The sequence below is a fragment of the Artemia sp. Qi Xiang Cuo genome, chromosome 18, assembly GCF_049724085.1.
Source record: "Artemia sp. Qi Xiang Cuo chromosome 18, ASM4972408v1, whole genome shotgun sequence".
In the NCBI taxonomy this organism is placed as follows: domain Eukaryota; kingdom Metazoa; phylum Arthropoda; class Branchiopoda; order Anostraca; family Artemiidae; genus Artemia; species Artemia sp. Qi Xiang Cuo.
The window spans coordinates 51,098,716-51,123,715 of NC_142811.1; the positions used below are offsets into that span (position 1 = coordinate 51,098,716).

General features: G+C 34.7%; 2 protein-coding genes across 2 annotated transcripts; one reads left to right on the plus strand and one right to left on the minus strand.

The window, feature by feature from the left end:
- Positions 1-2,943: 2,943 nt before the first annotated feature.
- Positions 2,944-3,744, minus strand: LOC148941614 (uncharacterized). The gene has a single exon (XM_089104209.1). The coding sequence runs from the start codon at positions 3,742-3,744 to the stop codon at positions 2,944-2,946; it is 801 nt and encodes a 266-aa protein (XP_088960335.1).
- Positions 3,745-16,643: 12,899 nt separating this feature from the next.
- LOC148941615 (eukaryotic initiation factor 4A-like) lies at positions 16,644-17,447 on the plus strand. Its single transcript, XM_089104210.1, has one exon. The coding sequence runs from the start codon at positions 16,644-16,646 to the stop codon at positions 17,445-17,447; it is 804 nt and encodes a 267-aa protein (XP_088960336.1).
- Positions 17,448-25,000: the final 7,553 nt, after the last annotated feature.

Below are 25,000 nucleotides of genomic sequence, written 5' to 3' on the forward strand. Positions count from 1 at the left end.
TATATATTTGAAAAATAAGATAAAAGCTTTTCTCTGAACACATTAAGTTAGAACCTACCTTGTCTCATGGTTTTTGGCGCTGAGGTGTTTCGTCATTCCTGTTTATTGTTGTTTAGTCTTTTTTTTTCTAAGCCTTTCGTTTACATAGCCTAATAGACTACAAGAACGACAAACTTATTCCGTATTAGACCTTGATAGACGCTGGTAAGAGTTTTTTTCCCCAACGACACAGTTTTTTCCCCATTTTTTTTTTTTTTGATGATAAATATTTTTCTTTTGGTCAGGTAACGAAATGATTATAATAAGTTAATTCAAATCAAAAAGCTTATCTAAAAAGATTTTTAAAAAATTATAGTTTACGTTTTTAATTTTTTTCCCGGTTTTTGAGAAAATAAATAAAAAAACATTTGAAAAAACGATTTTTCATTAAACTATAGATTTAGATTATTGATATGTTGTTAAGCATTTTTTTTCCGGGCCGGGTAGTGAAAAAATCATTTCTATACCAATTTTTTCCTGGTCAAAACTTATTTTTCTCCTACTATAATAAGAGATTCTTCATCAGGAAGTGTAACTACTTTCTCAAACTTGGGCTTGCCTACCTTCCTAGTTAGTTGCATATTACCCATCAGGAAAACATAATCATCCTCTCCATCATAAAATCTTTTCACGTCGTCAACAAAGAGAACCTCAGAAACACCTGGGTTTTCGGTAAAACCAGGATACTTGAGCATGCTTAGTGTAGCATTTTTCCTTGTTCCAGAGTGAAGCGCGGCTACAGCTTTGTCAGCGACGCCTGTTCGCGGCTTTCTAGATGACATGAGTGAGTTACAAACATAAAAAGCACTCTTTTAAGTACAGGACCATAGGGAGCTTAATCACACCTGGCAAAGACATTCCACGCGAAAAAAAATTTCGGACTTCCCTCCTACCGCCAAAAAACATTTCACGCAAGACAATCGTTACGATACCTAGCGACGAAGCAGTCCTGAGAGTACATACTGGCCATTAACACCTACGAAACTATAATAAGGGTAGGCACTGTAATCTGCATCAACCAAATGTTCCCGCAGCCACTTGTCTGACCTGCCAACGAGAAAAGAAGTTATGTGCGTTTCCGAAACAGACGAAATCCCCCTCTCATAAAACAGCTTCAAGCAGTCGACAGCTTTACGAATCTCAGCGGTAACATCGTGAAGACTCTGATCGTCACAAATCTGGCAGCAGTTTTGATTGTAATCCTGGGCAAAGCTTTCGCCAAAGTATTCTACCTGAAATTTATGAAGACAGAGACCAGAGTAGCCAGAATAGGCGTATTTCAGAACATCCACAAAGTCAGAAAACATTGATTTTTTTTCCTCATCAGATAATCCGTCAAGCCAGAATACACAGCGATTGATGTCATACTTTTCATTTAAGAGAACAATTGCCCTAGCAGGTTGTCTATCGCGTCCTGTTCTGTCTTGCTCCTGCATCCAAGACGACATGTTTTTGGGCAAACCAAAATGAATAACACAGCAGACGTCCGGGATATTCAAGCCACAACCATACGCAGTTGTGGCGCGTAGTATTTCAATCTCCCCATTTTTTATAGCAGCATGAATATGATTTTTATCCAGTGATTAGCATTCTCCAGTGAACGCCGCTGCCTTGACTCTTAAATTAGAAATGGCCGAACATGCAGCATTGGCCTCCCGCTCATACGAGAAAAACACTATGACTAACTGTCCATTAACTGTTTCAACAATTCCCTTAGCAATCTTGAACCAACTTCCAACCCAATCTGCGCTACCTACTGAACCTAATGGGAGGTTGTAGTGCGAAATCTTCAGCCTGACATTTGGCCTATTAACCAACATCCGAACTACACAGGGGTTGGGAAGAAACTCTTCTATAATCAATTTCTCATCTTTGGGCAGCAGAGTTGCTGTCAATGCAAGGAAAGTTGCTTGAGTGAAACAACTTTTCAAGGTCTTCAATTCCAAAAAGGAGTTTCTAAAGCCACACCACTCGTAAATAAGATGACACTCGTCGAACACTACTAATTTCAGTCGTCTATCTAAAAGAGGTCTGTGTCTTCAAACTAACCCGAACGATCCTTCCCGGCCCATAAACGTTTCTGGAGTACCTACCAAGATTACTGGTTTACTTTTGGACAGACCTGAAATGGCTGTGAGTTGTTGGTCGTACTCGACAGCAGTAGTTTTTTCTCCAAGAGCAAAGGAATTGATGTCACGGAAAAGTAAGAATCAACTTGATCTTTGCGCAGTGCTATGGTTGGAACAACTAAGAGAGTAATACTGGTTGCCATAACGGATGGAATTTGATAGCAAATTGATTTTCCGCTCCCTGTGCCTGAAACTACTAAAACATCTTCTTTTTTTAGAATACTTGTAATGCTACGAATCTGAAAATTTTTTATTTGTGTGATGCCAAAATTTCTAAGTGCACAGCCAACTATAGCATCCAAGATCATTGGAGATGGTTCCAGATTAGGTTCGTAAATCCCAGAAGATTGCGTTTGACCACAACGGGATATTTTACCGCCGTCCATACCTTCAAAAACCATTGATTGAGAATCAGATTCACCAGGATCCGGAAATTTAGAGAGAGAAACAGGTTGACAATAGTTTTTTAAATGAGAATCAGATAGACCTGGATCAGAAAATTCCGAGAGAGATCCAGGTTGACTATTGTTAATGAATGATATATCTGAAATGGACAAAATTTCATGAGTGGAATCATCATTTCTGCCCAGGGATTCGACAGAACTATCTGGCTGTATGAAAGATTCTTGGCCAAGGGCAGTCAAAATTTTACAAAGTTCGGGGACTGTGGAACGACTTTTCGGGTCAAACTTGCAACATTTCAAAAAAATTTCTTTTAAGGAATTTGACATGTTCTCATGACAGGGCAAAACTCCACGGTGAATTTTATCGACTATCAGGTCGACAGGAAAGCCATCTTTTTCAAAAGGAAACTTGATCGTGAAGTCATGCAGCTCATATAAAAACATTCCACAAAAAAGACATCACAAGCCAAGGTAGGACGTTTGCCATCGCATCTTTGCGGGCTCAAAAAACAAACGGTACCACCGTGATTTTCCTGAGACTGATCTTGCGTAGTTGAAGTAATTACTGATGTTGCAAGCGAAAATCGGCTTTCTCCAAAATCTGATAGTTTAAAGATCCAAGAATCGTCGTCCTCTTTATTTTGAGTGACCAAAATGTTAGCTGATTTTAGATCAGCATGAATAATATTGATTGAGTGAAGATACCTTAGCCCCTCAGAAATCTGGCAAGCCATTGAATTAAATAAGGGAGGAGCAATTTCCCTACTAACTCCACTACTCATAACGGACATGAAACCAAGCATTTGTCTGGCAGTATTAAAGACATGTGGATTCCCATCTTGATCTGTCAAAACTTTTTCACAGTATTCGAGGCCTAGGGTCATTTCCTTCACACAGACAAATCTAATTCCAGCAACATTTTCATGACTTGCTTTACAAATGGCAGCAGCTTCTTTTAGAATAATTGACTCGTACTCGACATTACCGCGAATTCCTACATACTTTTTGAAGGCTACTTTTTCCCCGCGAAAAAGACCTACGGAAACCTCACAAGCCCTCCCACTCCCAATTACTGTTTCTGGAAGTGGAACAGCGTCGATAAATAATTCTTTCGATATAACCGGATTCAATTTCGGTTTAACAAAACATGGTACTTTCAAGCAGAGAGCCATGGCGCTAACACCACATAGAAAAAAGGAAAAAAAGAGGAAAAAATGGAAAGAACGAAATAATGCCGTCTTCAAGAATCGTTGCTACACAAAACGCCTAAACTAGGCAAGGGCACTAACTTCACAAATATCATTTGATATTACTTCGTAGACAGTCAGAGGTAGTTACATAAATTAGACCTGAAATAAAAGCTATACTAAATGAGAACTATCCTAACGTAATTTATGCCAAGATACACTGACAAAGGCACAAAACAAACTACAGAAGGTTGTAGCTTGTAGCGAAAGAACTCCAGAATTTTACCATCCAATTTGTAGTCTACACCAACTTTAATTTCATTAAATGTATCCAATATGTCCAACTTGGTAATTGCCAGCCTACAAAAAAAGAAGATGCACTACTTAATGAAAAAAAAAATGATAAAAAATTACACAAAAAGATTAAAAAAATCACCCACTCTATTTACTATATAACATTGATGTTTGTTTACCTATTTATATTTTCTAGTATGTGTTAACTTGTTTAATCTTTTTTTATGTTCTTCTCGCTGACTTGAAGCCAAAATTTTTAGACTTCTTCAAATTTCTAACTTCTTAAAAAAATCATAAAGGGTAAAGGTGGGTTCTAAACCTTATTAACCAATCAAAAATAAGTTCAAAGATTACGCAGCCTACCCAGAGCTATAAAAAAAATATTTTTTCAAGTGTTGAATAAGATACTCTTAATGTTTTGTGCTTTTAATTGCAATTTGCTTAAATTTAACTAAAGAACACAAGAAATATAAAGGATCTTTAGGTGCTTAGTTCAATACAGCATGATTTTTTTTTTTGGGGGGGGGGATATTATTACAGTAATTTGACATTATATTAAATTAATTTGAAAAGCAATGAGTAACCTTAAAAGGGATTTTAAATTACTTATCTACAGAACAGCATTTAATCGTTGTCTTTTGCATCATTTTTGTTATGTTTTCATTTTTTTTGTGGTTGGTTTATGGCTCAAATAATTATAAGGAATATTCAGAACATATAAAGAGCAAAACGTGTAGAGCTACTAGAGAGTCTTCTTGAAAGTTTGAGCTATTAACTACGCGATTGGCTTGTTTCTTCTTTTGTTCTTTATATATAGATATATAGGTTCGTCAGCTGATAGACAAGTAACGGTCTTAGGCCTCATAAACTGGGAGGCAAGGTATACGAAAATTACATTTGTTAAAATCCTTTTTCAATAATGTACCTTAATATTTGTGTAAAAAAAAACGGATTTAATCATGTGCTGGGCCTGGCCTGGCCTATAATCGCCACTGTTATTATACCATTAGAAAATACTTAGAAATAAATACAAACATCAGTTGAAATAGATTGTCTAGTAAAATTTTTTAAGAAAGAAAAGTAAAGAAGATACTTAAAAACTCAGAATCCCTTTCAATTAAGATAGTTTTTGAGAAAAATCTTAATTAATATCTTATAATTAATTAAGTATAGTGTAATATCTTAGAACTCTTAGTCAAAATTTAATTGTTTATTAGGACTACATGACATTAGATATTGAATAGATTTTCGAATAAAACTATTGAACAAAAAGAAGTAAAGAAGATACTTACTAACTCAGAATCACTTTTAATTAATATAGTCTTTAAGAAAAATCTAAATTAATATCTTGTAAATAATTAAGTAAAGTGTAATATCTTAGCGCTCTTAGTCAAAATTTAATTGTTTTATTAGGACTACATGGCATTCCCTGATGAGGATACAGGTCTAAGTGTTTTTAATTTTCATACTGGTATCAGAAATAGGCAATAAAGGAGCACAAAGAAATGCGCAACAATGGGACTTAAAAAAATTCGTGAAGAACACCTTACCCTGTATAACCATTAATGAAATTGCTATAACGCAGCACAACAAGATCTAACCATCCACAGCGTCTTCGCCTGCCAGTAGTGACACCAAACTCAAATCCTTGCTCCAGAAACGTTTGTCCGATTTCCTAAAAAAATACAAAAATGGGCCATGAAACGACTATTAGCACCAAAAGTTTGGACTATAAAGTCTACTGCCAAATTCAATCAACCAGTTAACAACCATTTCCCCGAAAGAAGTGACCTACAATAATTAAGAAATAGACAATTTAAAGAGGTCCTCCCTCTTCTCGACCCTTTAGCCAACAACAAGCTAGGACCTTCAACCCCTGCAATAGAGGCTTGCATCTCCCTCCTCCACTCACTAAAGTTAGTAACTTCAGTCTTCACGCCTCATAAAGATTGGTCTCGACTGTCAACAATCGGATGCTTGTTATCATAGCATCACATTTCCTACTTAAGAAAAGGCAAAATTTCTTTAATTTTATTCTAACGGATTCCAAAATTATTCCGCAAAAGCTCCATGCTTCTGACTTACATAGTTTTTAGCAAATGCACAGAATAGAGTGAAACAAAAAAAATATATATGCTTGACTTGACTGAATAAATTAGATATCAATATAGTTTTTGCTTTTTATGACTTACAAACGATTCTTGTTTGATCTTGCAGCTTGCATAATCCAACAAATTGGATTGCATAATCTCGCAACTTGCGTAATCCGACCAACGGTTTGGAGATATCCCAAAAAACAGCAATAATAATAACATGAATCATGTCATTATAGAATAAATAATATTATAATAGTGCAAAAATAATACAATCACATAAATCAATAATATTAAGAAAAGTAATATATATATATATATATATATATATATATATATATATATATATATATATATATATATATATATATATATATATATATATATATATATATATATATATATATATATATATATATATATATATATATACAATTGCAAGATACTTCCTCTTTTTTAAAAATCATGTTCTTAATTATCAGTAACTTGTCTCTAACTTCATAACTACAATATTAAAAAAAACTATCAGTATTTGGGGTCTTATTATTCTTTCATCTTTATAATACTATCACTAATTCTTCCTCGCAAAATAAATCTTCCTTAACATCCAAGGTGTCACTAACTTTTTTTTTCTCCTCTATATCTTTTCGTGCAACTCTATTACAGTTTAGTACATTCTCAAATTGTTCCACCCATCTTCCTTTAAGTCTTTCTTTATTATTAACTGTGGCCTCTTTTCTATCTTTAACTGGGACCTGTCCAGATACACTAACCCCTCTCAATTTATTAACGGGCTCTTATGATATTTTACTGTTATACCAGCAATCCTATCCGTGGCCTCCACTTCACTTTTCCGTCTACTTTAGAAGGAAAAAATTGTCTCTTCCACTTACTTTCTTATGCACCTTTTAGTCTTGTAAAAGAATATGACCTTTATTTGTACAAGCCCCTATTCCTCTCTATTAAACATACAGTATTTTCCAATGAATAATTTATTAAACGTAATATTCCTATTACGTATTAACAATCAAACTCTCTATTTAACATAATACGTTTTTACTAATATTCCTAGCTGCACTTGTATTTTTCTTTCTTAAGACACCACTAGCGACTTTACAAATACTTTCCTAAAATATTTCCATCCATCTTCTACATTGTCAAATTTTATGCTCTCCAGTTAAGTATACGACTGTTCCTAAATATTTTCTCTCAAATTTTCATCCTGGAGTCTACCATTGTCACAATTTCCCGGAATTAGTTACCCTTCCTTTTATTAAAGTATAGCCCACAATAAAAGTATGACAATTAAAAATACTTAAGAATTTATTTTTAAGAAAATTTTTAAAGTAAAATGTTCCAAAGAAGGATAAAGAGTCATTTCAAAACCGTAAACGACCAGAGAAAGGTTCACACAATAAGTCAAACTTGAAATAAATAGAAATTACTATGAATGAATCAATGAAATTCCAAAAGTAAATAACTAAAAATTGTGGGTCCTGGCTATTCATCTGGGAAAAATCATACATCCTCACATAAGCTGGAACAAAAGCTAAGAAAAAAAAATATTAACAAGAAATAAAAACGTCCCAAAGTTGAGTAAAATCGGCATATTACTATTCGTCTCGGCTATTTGCCTGCTTTTATTTATTCATTGACAGTCTCGCCCTTAATATTTTACTGACAACAGCAACCATATATTTGTATCCTTATCTGAGCATCTTAGTTGGTTATTCAAGTTGTGTACAGTTTTCTTTTGTTATGCAAGGCTAGATTTAGGCCACTTGTGAAAATGGGTAGCCTACCTGTTTGGGGGAGGAGAATTGGTAAATTTTTACCAGATCATATTATTGACTAATAAATAAAGTGAATATACCACTTGATGCCTTTTTTTATACTCTTTACAAATATAATAATCATTTTGTCAGAAATGAATTTTACCCCCACCCCTATAGGCTATATACCAATTCAGGGTATATATTTACACATTAGGGGGTGGGGGTAAATTTTAAACTTACCTCCCATTTACATCAGAAATAAAATTTAACCCCACCCCCTAATGTGCAAATATATGCCCTGAATTGGTATATATAAGGGTGGGGGTAAAATTCATTTCCGACAAAAATGATTATTATATTTGGAAAGAGCATAAAAAAAGGCATTGAGTAGTATGTTTACTTTACCTGTAGCCTAAGTCAGTAACATGGACTGCAAAAATTTACTTATAATACTACTTTTGGCTATTTTGGAAAGGGGTTAGGTTAGGGAAATGAAACTTTCAGGGATGGTTTTAAAGGCTAAAGTAGGTTATGTCCTGGGAAGGTATTTTAAAGTACTTATCTCCACTTCTTCACCCTTCAAGGGGTCCTGAAATTTGACTTAGGCCTAGGTCTATGTGATAAATTTTTACCAAATCATATTATTGAGTTACAAATAAAGTGAATATACCACTTGATGCCATTTTTCTGCCCTTTACAAATATAGTACCCATTTTTGTCAGAAATGAATTTTACCCCAGCATAAAAAGGCATCAAGTGGTATATTCACTTTATTTGTAACTCAAAAATATGATTTGGTAAAAATTTACCAGGCTACCTATTGAAATCTTGACAAAACAACATTGTACCTTAATTTTCAGTTATCAGTTTCTTTTTCTCTAGCCTTAGTTCTGAAAATGCAATTCCTATTATTTGAGTAGAATTTTAAGCCATATCAATGTTTTTTTTTCAAAATTTAGGAAATGCATTTGCATATCTTTAAAACCTTATAAATTGGGATTGAGCAAAGTTATGAAGCTGAAAACAATTTTGTTGTACTTCATTTAAGTAGAAGATATATTTTGTAAGGTTTCACTTTTACAACACAGATTTTTAAAGGTCAGGATCCTCTAGAGTCAGAAGGAGTAGAGGTAGATACTTCAAAATACTTTCCTGGGCCATAATTTAGCCTATAGACCCATCCCTGAAAGTTTCATTTTCCTAACCTAATCCCTTTCCAAGATAGCTAAAGTAGAATTTTACCCTTTATAGAACTAGTTGGCTATTAATATCTTACTTACCCAGAGCTTAGGTCCTTCTGAGCCATCTGTGGTGCATAGGGCATTGACAAAGCCTTGGTAAATGTTACATATTGGCAGTATGATGAGTACATCCTCCCACTGAGCTGTAGTGATGTGTGAGCACTATGTAGATCACAATTGTACATGTGTCTGAGCATGTTTCTCAGTCTTCCCCTCTGACAATGCCCACATGACTGTCATTGTTCAACCTAGTGTGGGATTCTGGAATCTTCTGTCTAAAGGACATGGCCAAGATAGCTCTATCTCTTCTTCTTAATCACTTCAGTAATAAGCAGCTAGCCAGTTCTTCTGCTGACCCCTGTGTTGCTGACTTTTTGACACCAACCAATATTCAGCATGCATCTCAAGCACATATTTTTGAAAGCTGTGAGTCATTTCTCTGTCCTTACATCTAGTTACCAGCACTCACTGGCACACAATAGCATGGACAAAATTTTGCTATTAAGAAGTTGCAGCTTTAGTGCAAGCAAGTACTTCTTTGATTTTCATACTGGCTTAAGTTTGTTGAAAGTACTGTTTACCATGCCAATTCTTCTCTTAACCTCATTCTGCACCTCTCCTGTGTAATTGACCCAGCTTCCAAAGTACATAAATTCATGGACTGTGATTTTTGTACAGGAGCTTGACTTGCTTCTTGCAAAACATAGTCCATTAGAATGACAAATAAAAACAGTGATAAAATGCATCCCTGTCACACTCCTGATGTAATTTTGGAGTATCTAGTTGTTCTATTCTCTGTCTTTATGCAGCATTCTGTATTTTTGTAAAAGGCCATGATCAAACTTATCATTTTCTTGGGGACACCATAATACTATAGAATTTCCCAGAGTGTTATGGTCCACAGAATCAAAGGTCTTTTCAAAATCAATGACCAGTATATATATCTTGTTGGACTACTCATTTGCTGCTTCTACTAGTCAACTATCAATAAAGTTTCTCATACAAACTAGAATTAGCTAACTAGTTTACTATTAAAATCTCAGCTGTATACACATGTTTAGATTAGCCAACCAGTTAGCTATTAGATCTCACCTATATAGGCTATACACTTCAGCCTGAATTATCCAGCTAATAAGATATGTGTATATACTCTGTAGAATTAGCTAGCTATTTGGCTATTAATATTTTATGTATATATAAACTTTACTTTAAAATAGCAAACTAGTCAGCTGTCAATGCAATTTCTAATATACTTGAGGAATTAGCTAACTAGTTGTATGTTATGATCTCACCTATAAATACCTCTGAGCCTAAAATAGCCAAATGGTTAGCTATCAATGTAATTTTTTATAGCCTTTACAGCATAATTAGCTAACTAGTTGGCTATCTCACTATTTATTATTCTCTCTCTCTTTCTTTCTCTCTGTCTCTCTCTCTCTCTCTCTCTCTCTCTCTCTCTCTCTCTCTCTCTCTCTCTCTCTATATATATATATATATATATATATATATATATATATATATATATATATATATATATATATATATATATATATATATATATATATATATATATATAAAGTGGTTTGATATTAGCCAAGTAGTCTAAGTATTATGTAGAGATGGTGAGTAGAAAGCAAGATATTCCACATCCCCACCCCTCCTGCCCAATCATAGTAAAATGATAGAGAATATTAAATCTAAATTAATTGGCACGTCAAATCAATTATAATTTGCACTCTGCTAAAATAATCATTTTTTTTTCTTAATCCTGGCCATCTCTTTTCTAAACTGCATTTCCTTAACCCTCTTCTTACCCCCTTTTCCTTAAATGAAGTCAAGTCAACAACCTTGTCCCTACCCCTTCTCCCATTAAAAAAAAGAATTGTTAGCACTTAGCAGACAATCCTAGTTTGCTAATTTCCTTTCCTGCATATACATAGACTCAATTCAGTAGCCAACTGGTTTGCTATTTTATATTTTTGTGTATACTTCAATTGTTTTTCAATAGCTGACTGGTTGGCTATATTTAGGATATTTACACATCAAGTGGTTTGATATTAGCCAAGTAGTCTAAATAATATGTAGAGATGGTGAGCAGAAAGCAAGATGTTCTGCATCCCTGCCACTCATAGCGGATTGATGGGGAAGAGAAACTAATTGGCACTTTAAATCACTTTGATAGCTGATTAGTTTGCTGTTTTAAACTAAAGTTTATATGTACAAGGGATATTAAGAGCCAACTAGTTAGCTAATTCTATAAGGTATGTACAGTTCTCTTAGTGGCTTAACTCATGCTGAAGTATATATTTATGTGAGATCTAATAGCCAACTGGTTGGCTAATCTAAACAAGTGAAACTTTAGAAACATTGTTGATAGCTGACTAGTTGGCTATTTTAAACTATATTTTATATATATACTAGGATGTTAATAGCCAACTAGTCAGCTAATTCTATAAAGTATATACAGTTTTTTTACTAGCTGACTAGATGGCTAATACAAAAGGTTAAATTTATAAACCTAAAATCATGTCCTCTTATATGTTTTTTTTTTGCCTCCCATATATTTTGCCTCTTCTTGAAAGTTATGGATTAATTACATTTTGATATTGCTAATTATGCTTTGGACTATGTTGGAAATATGCTTTATTTTGTCTCTCATTATGTTGGGAATATGCATTTTTTGCCTCTCATTATGTTGAGAATATGCATTTTTTACCTCTCATGTTGGGAATATGCATTTTTACCTCTCATTGTGTTGGTAATATGCATTTTTTTTTTGGCCTCTCATTCTTAGTGTAAAATGGTATATCCATTTAAATTTTTTCTTAGTACCTAAAATTTTTATCTAGTTAACAAAGCCTATCATACAAAAAGGTTAAATTTATAAACCTAAAATCACGTTCTCTTGAATGTTTTTTTGCCTCCCATATGTTTTGCCTCTTCTTGAAAGTTTGAGATTTTCTCTCTTTGAAATTTTTTTTTTTTAGCCTCTTCAGCTGTATAAATTTATACTGGAGGTGCAAAGTCAAATTGTGATGCCTAGTGAATGGCACATTGTGTTTTAATTCTTGGCAGAAATGTTAACAGAGATGGGTAGGACTATTCTAGGCAGAAACGTTAACAGAGATGGGTAGGACTATTGATGAAACTTGTATATTTGAAATCAGCATTAAAATTTGATTCTTTTGATGTATCTATTGGTATCAAAATCCCGTTTTTTAGAGTTTTGGTTACTATGGAGCAAGGTTGCTCCTTACTTCAAGTTTGTTACCACAAACTGTTTGATATGATTTTTTTGTCTCTCAATATGTTGGGAATATGCATTTTTTGCCTCTCATTATGTTGAGAAAATGCATTTTTACCTCTCATTCTGTTGGGAATATGCATTTTTACCTCTCTTTATGTTGGTAATATGCATTTTTTGGCCTCTCAATCTCAGTGTAAAAAAGTATAAAAAGGGCACTAGAACTTTTAATTTCTGTTCCAATGAGCCCTCCCACAATATTCTAGGACAACTCAGTTGATACAATCACCCCTGGGGAAAAGAGCTTCTATATTCATAGATTTCAATACATATATTAGGGGGTTTGTCCCCTAGTCAATACCTCATTCTTTATGCTAAAGTTTGAATTGTGTTCAAATTTTTTTTAAATGACCCCTTAATCACAAAGGCCATTAATTAGAATAAATAGCTTTGTGAAAGTACTAAAAAATCTTTGGCTTAAAGAGCAAAGTATTGACTAGGGGGCAAACCCAATCATATACATAATATTTTCTGTTTGTTATAATATTTTCTGTTTGTTTTAAGTTTTGATGTTGCTCCTTACTTTCAGTTAGAAAACTTGTTTTTTTTTTATTTCATTTTTGATCTTTTTTTAAATAATGCTGGGAAATCCGGCGCCCACTTCATAGCAATGTCCCTTCCCACATGAAAACTTCCTCCATGTAAATATCCTCCCACATAACCCTTGACCCCTCCCCCCCCACTACCAGAAAAAATTACCCCTGAAAACGTCTATACTTCCCAATAACCAATGCTATATGTTAAAATTGGGTAAAGTTCATAACTTTCAGCCCTCCCCCTGTGGACTCTGGGGGATTAAGCCATCCTAAAAGAAATAGTTATCATATTTTTGACCATACTGAACAAAATGGCTATCTCAGAGTTTTTATTGAGTGACTTTGGGAAAATATGAGCGTGGGAGAGGCCTAAGTGCCCTCCATTTTATTTGTCACTTAAAAAGGCCACTAGAACTTTTAATTTCCATTCCAATGAGCCCTCCCACGATATTCTAGGACAACTCAGTTGATACAATCACCCCTGAGAAAAAAAAAAACAAATAAACATTTATCCATGATCTTTCTTCTGGCATAAAATACAAAATTCCACATTTTTGTAGATAGGAGCTTGAAACCTCTACAATAGGGTCCTCTGATATGGTGAATCTGATGGTGGGATTTTCATTAAGGGTCTATAAGTTTTAGGGGGTCTTTCCCTGTTTTTTCAAAAATCAGCCAAATTTTCTCAGGTGCGTAACTTTTGATGGGTAGGACTAAACTTGATGAAACTTATATATTTGAAATCAGCATTAAAATTTGATTCTTTTGGTGTATCTATTGGTATCCCGTTTTTTAGAGTTTTGGTTACTATTGAGCCGGGTTGCTTCTTACTTACAGTTTGTTACCACAAACTGTTTGATATGCTTTTTTTTTGTCTCTCATTATGTTGGGAATATGCATTTTTTGTCTCTCATTATGTAAGAATATGCATTTTTTACATCTCATTATGTTGGGAATATGCATTTTTACCTCTCATTATGTTGGTAATATACATTTTTTTGGCCTCTCATTCTTAGTGTAAAATGGTATATCCATTTAAATTGTTTCTTAGTACCTAAAGTTTTTATCTAGTTAACAAAGCCTGTCATACAAAAAGCTTAAATTTATAAACCTAAAATCATGTCCAAAATCATGTCTATATATTTTTTTTTTGGACTAGTTATCAACCTAAAATCATGTGCTTAGGGGTAAGGTGTTTCGGGAAAAACTGAAAAAAATTGTCTGAAAAAGTTTGTCTGAAATTTTCAGAAAAATAAATGTATTAGAAATACATTTTTACAAAGCGAACCTGATAATCCATTAGGGACTGAAGTAAAATATTGAACAATATATGGTTAACATAACCAATAATAAATTGTAGGCTATGCTTTATTTCTACCTTGATTAGTAGGAGTAACTTTTTTTCCAATCCAGTTCAATGTATTTGACACAAAACTGAGGACCAAAACCAATAGGTTATGGTAGGACATTAAGCTCTAAGCAGACAATGATGTAAATTCAATGAAATTAGGGGGGGGGGTGTAACTCTTGTTTTTCAAAATATATGGGGGAGGGGCATGACTTGAGAGGTATGACTAATTATAGAAAAAGTCAAGACAGATAGTCTGACTGAGAAGCAAAGCTGGCTAAGCCTTTTTGAGAATTGTATAGAAATGATGTTGTTTTTATCAACAAATACCTTTAGCCTGTAAGTTATTCAACTCTTCTAATCTTATCTTGGTGTAAACAATTCTGCATATTCAGAAGTGGAGACTCTAAGACACGTTCTCAAAATACAACTGAATGAACATCATCCAAAAGTAAAAAAAAACGAAAAGAACTAGAGAGCAACTATTACCACAATTAGTATAACATATGCTGTGTTTTTTTTTGGAGTTTTTTTTTTTTTTGCAGTGAAAAATTCTTGAGTTTTTATTTTCTCTTCTTGGTTTATTTCTGTTCAACTTTTTATGTCTTTGTTATGTCAGATTCCTTTTGGGGGGCTTCTCATCTGTGCTGAAGATGCTAATGCTTTGTTGAAAACAAGCAAAATATTTGCAGTATTTTTCTCTCTTTGTGTCCTCTTTACTGGCCTTAGATCTGTTTTTTATACATATATTTTTTTATTTTGTTCTTTTACACATGTCATTGCATATAATGCTAATAGAGGAAAGGATGTGTTTTACCTGTTTGCTGAAACTTTTACTTCATATAATTGATAATTTGGCCAAAATGTTTTGCAAATAAGTGAAGTCATAAAATGGGTTGCTGAAGTCAACACTTCTCTATGGAGTATTTTTGACAATTAAGAGTCCAGTTGATTTCCCGTCATCAAAACAGAGTGAGTTGGGTTTGAGTTCAAACTCTCTGGATTTTCAAACTCTGGATTTTCGTCTTTTTCTTGGGGGGGGAGACTTATAATTTTGTGTTTGGAAAAAGAGAGGACATTATTTCTTCTCCTTCCCTCACTTAAGAGTATGTGCTATGGGCTTTTTTTTATTATACCTGTCATCCAACCACCTCTTGGACTAGTATTTTGACTTGGGGGGTTCTATCCTCCTCCATAAGTAATAATAAAATGATTGCTTCCAATGCTCAAAACAGTCTAGCCTGTTATTCAAATGTCAATGTCATTCTTTAAGTTTATGTTGAACAGGATTTAATTGATGGAGGGGCTGGAAAGCAAATTTTTCCTCAGGACAAGTTTTTTCTGTTTTGGTTCATTTCTGTAGTATGACTGCCAAGGGGCATATGTAGGATTTTTGTTTGGGGGCTGGTTAAAAAATTCTTAAGAAAAAGAATATAAAATTTGTTTATATGAAATTTGTTACGTTTTTACAAGTTGGACAAAAATTTTGGGGGACGGAATTCAAACCGCAATATACCCTGATGTTGGCCTTGATGCCTGTTATCCAACTATCTCTTTGACTAGTAGATTAAGATTTTATTAGAATCAAGGAACTTTAGACTGCATCTTTGGCATTTTTTTTTTTTTTTTTTTTTCCAGCGCATTTGTAAAAGTGCCTTACCCCTCAAAAATGACATGTGTCCCACTCACAAGAAAGTCTAGCCCGGGGGGGGGGGGTAAGATTGTATTTTTCAGAACTGGGAAATTACCAAGTTTGTTGGATTTTTTTTTTCAATGAAAATGCCAAAAAAGCCATTTTCAATGAAAGCACCAAAATGGGTATTGTTCAAAATTTAGCTGAGACAAGTGACCCCTCCTATTGACCACTCCTAACCTGTTGCTCAAACATCACTTCCAGTTTATAAAATCTACATTTAACAGTAATTGATGGGGGGGGGGGGGGTACAAATTTTTTTTTATCTGAGGCAAGACCCTTGTAAGATTTATTTCAGAGAGAACAGGAGAGGTAAGTACAAAACACAGGTGAATTATTTGTTACATGTAAAAAATTATGGATAAATCATGAAATTTCAGAGGAATAAGTCCCAAAAGCCCCCTCTCACTTTATGTGTACATTCCCTAGGTCCAGCTTCAATTCACAGAAGCCATGATATAGTTATTTGACCATACTGTAATATTTCATTGGCGTTTCTCTTTCAGGGCTTAGTTATCACCTTTAGAAAATACATCATTAGCTGATACAAGCCGAACACTTTAACACTGTAGAACTTGGTTATTACTGTTACTATGTAAGATGTCAGAAAAGATAAATTGGGAGGATATGAACCTCAAACATAATTTGCTGATGAACATTTACAAAAGAGGCTTTCATGAGCCAATACATGCCCAACAGAGAGCAATTATAGCGGGTCTAAAAGGAGAGAAAGTTGTTGTTCAAGGGCCATCTGGGACCGGAAAAACAACAATGTCTTCAATATTGACGCTTCAGCAAGTAGATCCGCAGCTACAGGAGTGTCAAGCGATTATTTTTGCGCCAACCCGAGAACTAGCCCAGAAATTTTGTGAAGTAACTGTGAACTTATGTCAATTAATGGGAATTGCAATTCACGAGTTCATAGAAGGTATATCTCTATCTATACAACGCACGATAATTAGAGATCTAAGGGTACAAGTTGCTGTTGGAACAACTGATCGAATGCTGCTGCTAATCAGAAAACAGCATATTGACATCAATCCGACACAAATTTTAGATACAAGTAATATAAAAATAATTGTTATTGACTCAGCTGATCTAATGTTCAAGGATTTTTTTAGGATTCGGGAGTTTTTCGAAATCTTACCAAAAGGTATTCAAGTAATACTATCCTCAACAACAATAACCCCTGAAGTCTCTTTTATATTAAAGACATTTATGGTTAACCATGCCAAGGATCCGGTTGAGAAGAGAGAGGGGACCAGTCCAGGAACAAGAAAATCCATTGAAGTTCGTAAAACGCTCAAAGTCAGTTCAAAGGAACTATCATGTGTCAAATATCACGGTCAAACCAAGAAGAACTTTCAAACCAAGAAGAACCAAGAATTAACCCTATTATATTAACCCTTAAATTTTTTTTTTTGCCTCCCATATGTTTTACCTCTTCTTGAAAGTTATGGATTAATTACATTTTGATATTGTTCATTATGCTTTGGACTATGTTGGACTAGTTTGTTACTACGAACTGTTTGATATACTTTTTTTTGTCTCTCATTATGTTGGGAATATGCATTTTTTTGGCCTCCCATTCTTAGTGTAAAAAAAAAATGGTATATCCATTTAAATTTTTTCTTAGTACCTAGAATTTTTATCTAGTTAACACAGCCTATCATACAAAAAGGTTAAATTTATAAACCTAAAATCATGTCCTCTTATATTTTTTTTTTTTCCTCACATATGTTTTGCCTCTTCTTGAAAGTTATGGATTAATTATATTTTGATATTGTTAATTATGCTTTGGACTATGTTGGACATATGCTTCTTTTTGTCTCTCATTATGTTGGGAATATGCTTTTTTGCATCTCATTATGTTGAGAATATGTATTTTTTACCTCTCATTATGTTGGGAATGTGCATTTTTTTGGCCACTCATTCTTAGTGTAAAAAAATGGTATATCCATTTAAATTTTTTCTTAGTACCTAAAATTTTTATCTAGTTAACAAAGCCTATCATACAAAAAGGTTAAATTTATAAACCTAAAATCATTGAATAGAAATTTAGCTTTTTGCTGTCTTGATAACGCACGCATACATTTCCAATAAGATCTCCATTAATGCTTGTTACATAGTTCAAATATCGATATTTGTCGGGATTCAACACAACGATGATTTTATTGTGTGTACAACTTTCTTTGAATAATTCATTTTCACTTTTTTTCTAAATATGCTGAAAGATGTTTATCCTGCCAATATGTTAAAATTACTGATTTAATACATACATTTAACTAGGTAGTCTCCATAACCTGCCATAGAGCATCACTGAGACAGCCGCAGAGTGTCTATGAGCAACCATAGAGTATCATTGATACAGCCACATAAATAAATATAAATAAATACAGAGAACCCTATTTCTATTTGTATATAGATCAATTTCTCAATTCAATTTATTCGAATAAAAACATAACACAAACATCAATAACAATAGAGATCCTAGAAGAGAACTTGTTCTTGCCTGGGAGGTAGGCCTAAGCCGGTAAGAACACCTCCAATACTGCAATTTGATGATGTAACAAATGGGTAAGTTCCTGAAAGAAAATATAGCTGCTTAGAATATTCATAAATATATAACTCATTTCAAATACTCATTTCTAACCAGTAATTCCTATGTTTGTTAAATGGGTTCTTCAACAGTTGTTTTAAGTGTTAAATATTGTGTCCACTAAGGCTTCTTCAATAATCGATCCTTTGGCTCCACTTGTGAGATTCATAAGAGGATGCTAGTAATATTTGCTTATAATGAAACTCCAGTAGCATTAAGATAGAACAAGTACTCGCAGCTGAAACTCATTCTGAGATTTGGGAGAGGCCGTGCGATAAGTAACTGATTTTGAGTGGCAACAAATATCCCAAGGCCTTTGTACAAGCATCAGAGAGTTTATCCTTTTCATTAATTTCCCAGTGGACGGGGGACCCTTCAGACAGATATAACTACCACTATCAACGACTCACTAAAGCACCAAGCCGCCTAAGACCAAAACTGCTAAGCACGCTCTTCCTCCATCCAGCCTCCCTCTTTAAACCCTGCCAAGAAGTCCCCATTACCCTTAAACCTTTCTTTACGACACCCTCCCAACCGACTCGAGGGCAACCTACTTTTCGTTTGGCCCTAGGTTGTTGCCCAGCAAGAACGATCTTGGATAATATGGCAATAAATAAAAGTTCAAATAGGGATAAAATCCTTTAATCCAAAGTGATCAAGTTTACAAAAATACTAGATATTTTGGTCACATATAATGCAGTGACCGTCATCAGTATAAAAACTAAACTAAAACAATTAAAAACAATAATTTATATACGAAATAAAATAAAACTACATATTGTTTAATGATCTTATTCTTTCCAAAGCAAAATCGGAAGCTAGTCTGTTTGGCCTTCTCAGATCCGGATCTAAGACCTTCTAAGATTAGATCCGGTAGTGATTTTATCCCTATTTGAACTTTTATTTATCTTCACGGAAAGATAGTCTCTTTGATCTCTTATAACTCTTTAAAAGTGAACTAGAACTTTCCATTTTCAATCAAATAAGTCCTCTCTGAAGTTTATACGACCATCCCATCTATAAAAACCATAGATGCCCCCAGGGTATCTTACAACGCCTGTCCCTGGGCTCTGGGCCGTTGTGAAGACTCCGGAGTTTTAATATCTGATGTTTGAACTATTTTTAACAAATGGTCACCTTAACATTTTTATCTGATTGGTTTGGGGAAGAAAAAGACGTGGAAGGGGAAGGGAGGGGCTAGTTGCCCTCCTATCTTTTTTGTACTCTGAGAAAATGAGCTAGAAATTTCAATTTCGAATTAAATGAGCCCTCTCTGAAGTTTATACGAGCATCCCTTCCATAAGTACCATATATACCCCCAGGTCTTGACTTACAACGCCTTTCTCCGGACCCTGGGGGGTTGTGTCTACACCAGAGTTTCTGTTATCTGACCTTCGAACTATTTTTAACAAAATGGTTACCTCAAAATTTTCATCGGATACATTTGGGAAAAAGGGCACGGCGGGGGGGGGGGGCTATTTGCCCTCCAATCTCTTTTGACTCTCAAAACCGAACTAGAACTTTCAATTTTCATTCAAATGAGCCCTCTGAAGTTTGTACGAGCATTCCTTCCATAAAAACCATATATTCCCCCAGGACATAACTTAAAATACCTGCACTCGGGCACTGGGGGGTTGCGTCAACCCCGAAGTTGTCTTTATATGATGTTTGAATCATTAAAAAAAATGGTTATCTCAAAGTTCTTAGCATTCCTTCCATGAGAACCATATATTCCCCCAGGGTATAACTTACAATGCCTGCCCTCGAACCCTGGAAGGGGGTGGTTACCCCGAGTTTTTGTTATATGATCTTTGATCAATTTTTAGCAAAAATGATATCTCAAATTTTTATTGGGTGCATTTGGGAAAACAAGGGCGTGGGGGAGGGGCTAGTTGCCCTCTGATAACTTTGGACTCTTAAAAGGGGCTCTAGAACTCTCGATTTCCAAACAAATGAACCGCCTTTGAAGTTTATGCGATGACTCCTTCCATATGAAGTGCCTCTGAGGAAAAAAATATAAATAAATACAGTAATAACAACAAAACATTTGAGCTGTATGGCCTTTACTATAGGCAATGCTATAGTGTTGCCTCAGATAAAGGGACTTCACCTTAACCAACTCATCCTAACACAAAAAGCATATTATTACCAAACACTACGGTATTTACCTTATCTTCAAGAGCCTGCAGATCTTGATTTCAGCTTTTAAATACTTTTTGCAGCAACAGCACGTTGCAGAACTTGAATCACAGTTCTTTTCTTCTTTAAAAAAGGCTTGATGAGACCACAGAAGAACAGTGAAGTGATGCCAAACGTGGTACAATTGTTCCATTTTGGTACATTTCACCTCTACTGGTACAATTTCGTACAATCCTACAAAATATGGTACATTTTACAAAATTATGGTACAATGTGGTACAATTCAGTATTTTTGTACTGATGCTTGTATTCTTTCATTTACAAATAATTTTATTTCACCCTGATCTTGTTCGCCATAGTCAAAATAAGAGATAGACAAGTTGTCATCGGTCACCTCTTTTCCTTTTTTCGTAAACAGACACTTCCGGCTTCTAAAAGTCAGACAAAAACATCTCTGTCTATCAAGTCTTACCGAGTGAAAATGAAAATTTAACAATGAAGCTATAATGACACTTTAGATTCGTGATGGTCAGGAATCTTTCAACATTGCCAAGAAAGGACACTTTTTTCAAACCTATTAGAAGACAGACACCTCAGAATAAAATTTTATGCATCGACAAGAATCATTCTCCCAGTCCTACAGGCCCTATAATGGAGGTTTCTTGTTGCCAACGACCAACGACGAGCTCTCAGAATGGTAATGGTTATCTAGATAGAAGAACTCGTGAAACAGTGAGAAAAAAAGCATGGCCATAAGCAGTACTAAAAACAGTGAAGAAGAATCTCAAATATCATCACCTTTTTGACCAATATTAGAGAACATTATCCTGACGTGGAAGTTTTAGATCGAGACAAAAATATAAGAAGCCATCTGATTGTTGGGAGTATTATTGCAGATTCAGAGTTGAGCCGGTCTGTAAGCAGTGCTGTAGCAAGGGAAGAAGAAATTCAGTACGATAGCTCAACTGTTGTTGCTAGCTGTAGCAACAGTTTAGAAGATGACGGAACGCCTTCAGTTACTGATGAAGCGGAATCACACGTTGGAACAGCTCTGGAGCTAAGAAAACTACCACAAGGAAGCAGAATGACAAAAAAAACTTACACAAATTGGAATATTGACCTTGAGGGTAAACATTACATCGGCAAAGGGCATACCACGCAGCCTCGCTGTATTCTGCGTAATACTGACTTTTCAGGTAGTAGTTTTCATATTAGGTGTCAAAGGTGTCTGCAACGCTTAGCTTTGCTCCCATGTTACAGTTCTCAATAGATAGTATTAAAAAGAATGAAAGGCTTCTAAAAAGTCAGAAAATCAGGATTTTAAGTGGATTTCTGGCGAGGCATAACTTGGCAATCAATGTTATGAAAGGGCTTCCAGATACCTTAAAGAGATCATTTCCTGACTGGGAAACAGTAAAAAGTGTTCAGTGTGGTCGTACAAAAACTACACATGTGATTAATAAAATAATTGGAGAAGTAGCAAATGTGGACTTGTGCAACCTGATGAGAAAAAAGTTTTTTTTGGTAATCATTGACGAAAGTACTGATATGAGTAATTTGAAAAGCCTAGTTGCTATTGTTTGTCATGTCGATGAAGTGAAGGAAGATAAGAATGGTGGATGGAAGAAAGTTGTAAAGGACTCATTCTTGTAATTGGTTGAAGTACAGCAGTGCACAGCTGAAGATCTATATATAGTGTTGATAAAAATTCTGTTTGAAGAGATTGAAGTGCCAAAGCGTAATCTGTTTGGTTTTGCATCAGATAATGCATCTGTGATGATGGGGGGGGGACAAGGGATATTCAAGCAAAGCTTTCACTGGATTTACCAAGCCTATTTGTTCTTGGGTGTACATGCCACTCCATCCATTTGTGTGCCAGTGCAGCAAGTCATAAGCTACCTAAAGACGTCGAAGAATTCTGTCAAGACCTCTAAAATTACATTGATTGAAGCCCTAAAATAGCTGGTGAGTTTGCCGAAATGCAGAAAATCATTAGGCTTGACGAACACAGGATCCTGTGCCATGTCACAACTAGGTTGCTTTCCTGACTTCCAGTTATTATGCGTTATCTCGAACAATGGGATTGTTTGATACTTTTCTTTCAGAGTGAAAGCTTTAAAGAAGGAAACAAGCCACAGCTATACTCTAAAAATTGCTGTTCTCTACATTCAAAGCTTATTTTTCTTTTCTCACATGTATCCTACTATTTATTAGTGACCTTAATCGGTTGTTTCAGTTGCAGGATACCCAAATTCACATGTTGTACAGGCGACTTAGTGAGCTGTATAAAGTGATTATCAACCATACTGTGAAGCCAAGCTACGTGGAGACGACATAAGCACCTTTGATACAGTTCAGGAACCCACAGCACTTTCGAGACATGAAAGAAGTAAACTTTGGCTGTCGTGTAGATTTTAAATTTATCAACAACAACAAAAAAGCTGCAACTGCCTTCAAAACAGCGTGTACGGATAGAACTGAGCGACGAAATAAGGAAAAGTTTTTCAGTTCAAAATAATCGTCGGGTACAAGCTTAGACAGACAGGACCCAAAGATAGCTGTGTCTCCTGACCACTCAAACTTAAGTGTTGTCCCACAACTTGGCCAGTTTCTAAATTTGGCAAAAGAGACTGATGAGGAAAACATTGCCAAAGATTGGGAAAGGTTACCATTTTGCGCTGATTTCAAGAAATGTGCAGATTCTGACCCAGTTTATTTCTGGTTTAAAGTATTGGAACGATGTGATGGTCCTCAAGTCAAAAGTTTCCCATTCTTTGGTGAATTCATGATGAAAATGCTTATCCTACCCTATTCTTCTGCTTGTGCCGCGAGGGTTTTTTCAACTACTAATTTAAACAGAACAAAATTGAGAAATAAACTCGGCTTTACTACTCTTAATGCTGTACTGGATGCTAAACGATTTGTTAGCAAAGACTGGAAACCCCCCATGAGCATGGTGTCACACCCTAACTGGTGAAATACTGGAAAAGGTTACAGAATATCTGCAATTGTGAGAGCTGCCATTGCTTCTGATTTAAATAGTGATATTTAATGTCATATTTTTGGTCATTTTTTTATGTATAGTTTTTCCAACTACAGTATAGAGTAGTTGGAACCTCAGATAAGTCAAAGCTATAAACCCAGTTCCAGTTTTAAAAATAAAAGATGCCATTATCTAGATTTTTAAGCTGATTTAAGAAATAGTGAAAGATATGGTCTCTATTGTACAATTTTTGGGGATATATCCGAATCGATCTTATAAGGTGAGTGAAGGATCTTTTAAAAGAATTTTGGAGAAAAATATTGTTTTAAAATAAAAATCTCCAGTACGTGCTAGACCAGATCATAACCCCCAAAATCACTTATTTAATCAGTCCCAATTTAAGACCGATCCTCCCCTCTATCGAGATCCTTATATAAGGCAAAAGGGGGATTTGTATGCAAACTATTAAATAGAAAAACAGGTCCCAGCAACAAGTTTTGGGCAATATTCTGTAAGAATACAAGGTTAAAATTTTGATTTTACCCCCTGATTGGTATTAAAATCGTCATTTGGGACCGATTTCAGCGCGGTGCTGTAAACGGTCGTAAATGGCCGAATAACAACGACTTTTTGGCCTGTAGTAAAATGCTATTGTAGTAATATATGTTACCCCGAACAATTTCTTCAATTACTGTCAGGAGTAATGAACTGTATTAGAAGAGAGAAAAAACGAAGGAATGGAGAAAGAAAGTGAACGAAAATTTCTATACAAAATGTTCATAGATAGTACTGTACGTCATTGACGATTCACGTGTTACGCGAAGCGTAACACGTGAAAAAAATTAGGATATAGTACAATTTTTTGTCTTTGGTACATTTTTCTTGCGATTTGTGGTACATTTTGTTTTGAAGTGTTGGTAACACTGGAACAGGGCAATATTTTGAGGGAGTTTAGTCAACTAGTTGGAAAATGAACTGTTTCCTGGGGCAATGTTTCTTTCCAGCTAGATGGCAAAATTAAGCTTTGCTGGGGAGAAGTTATTAGTCAACTAGTTGGCAAATTTATGGTTTTTTTTTCAAAATTTAGGAAATGTATTTACATATCTTTAAAACCTTATAAATTAGGTTTGAGCAAAGTTATGAAGATGACAAAATTATTGCTGTATTCATTTAAGCAGATGATCTATATTGCAAGGTTTCACTTTTATAACACACATATTTTTAAAGGTCAGGACC

Bases quoted from the DNA above. Each gene is read 5' to 3' on its own strand.
- LOC148941614 (XM_089104209.1), bottom strand. From the start codon at position 3,744: ATGGCTCTCTGCTTGAAAGTACCATGTTTTGTTAAACCGAAATTGAAT.
- LOC148941615 (XM_089104210.1), top strand. From the start codon at position 16,644: ATGTCAGAAAAGATAAATTGGGAGGATATGAACCTCAAACATAATTTG.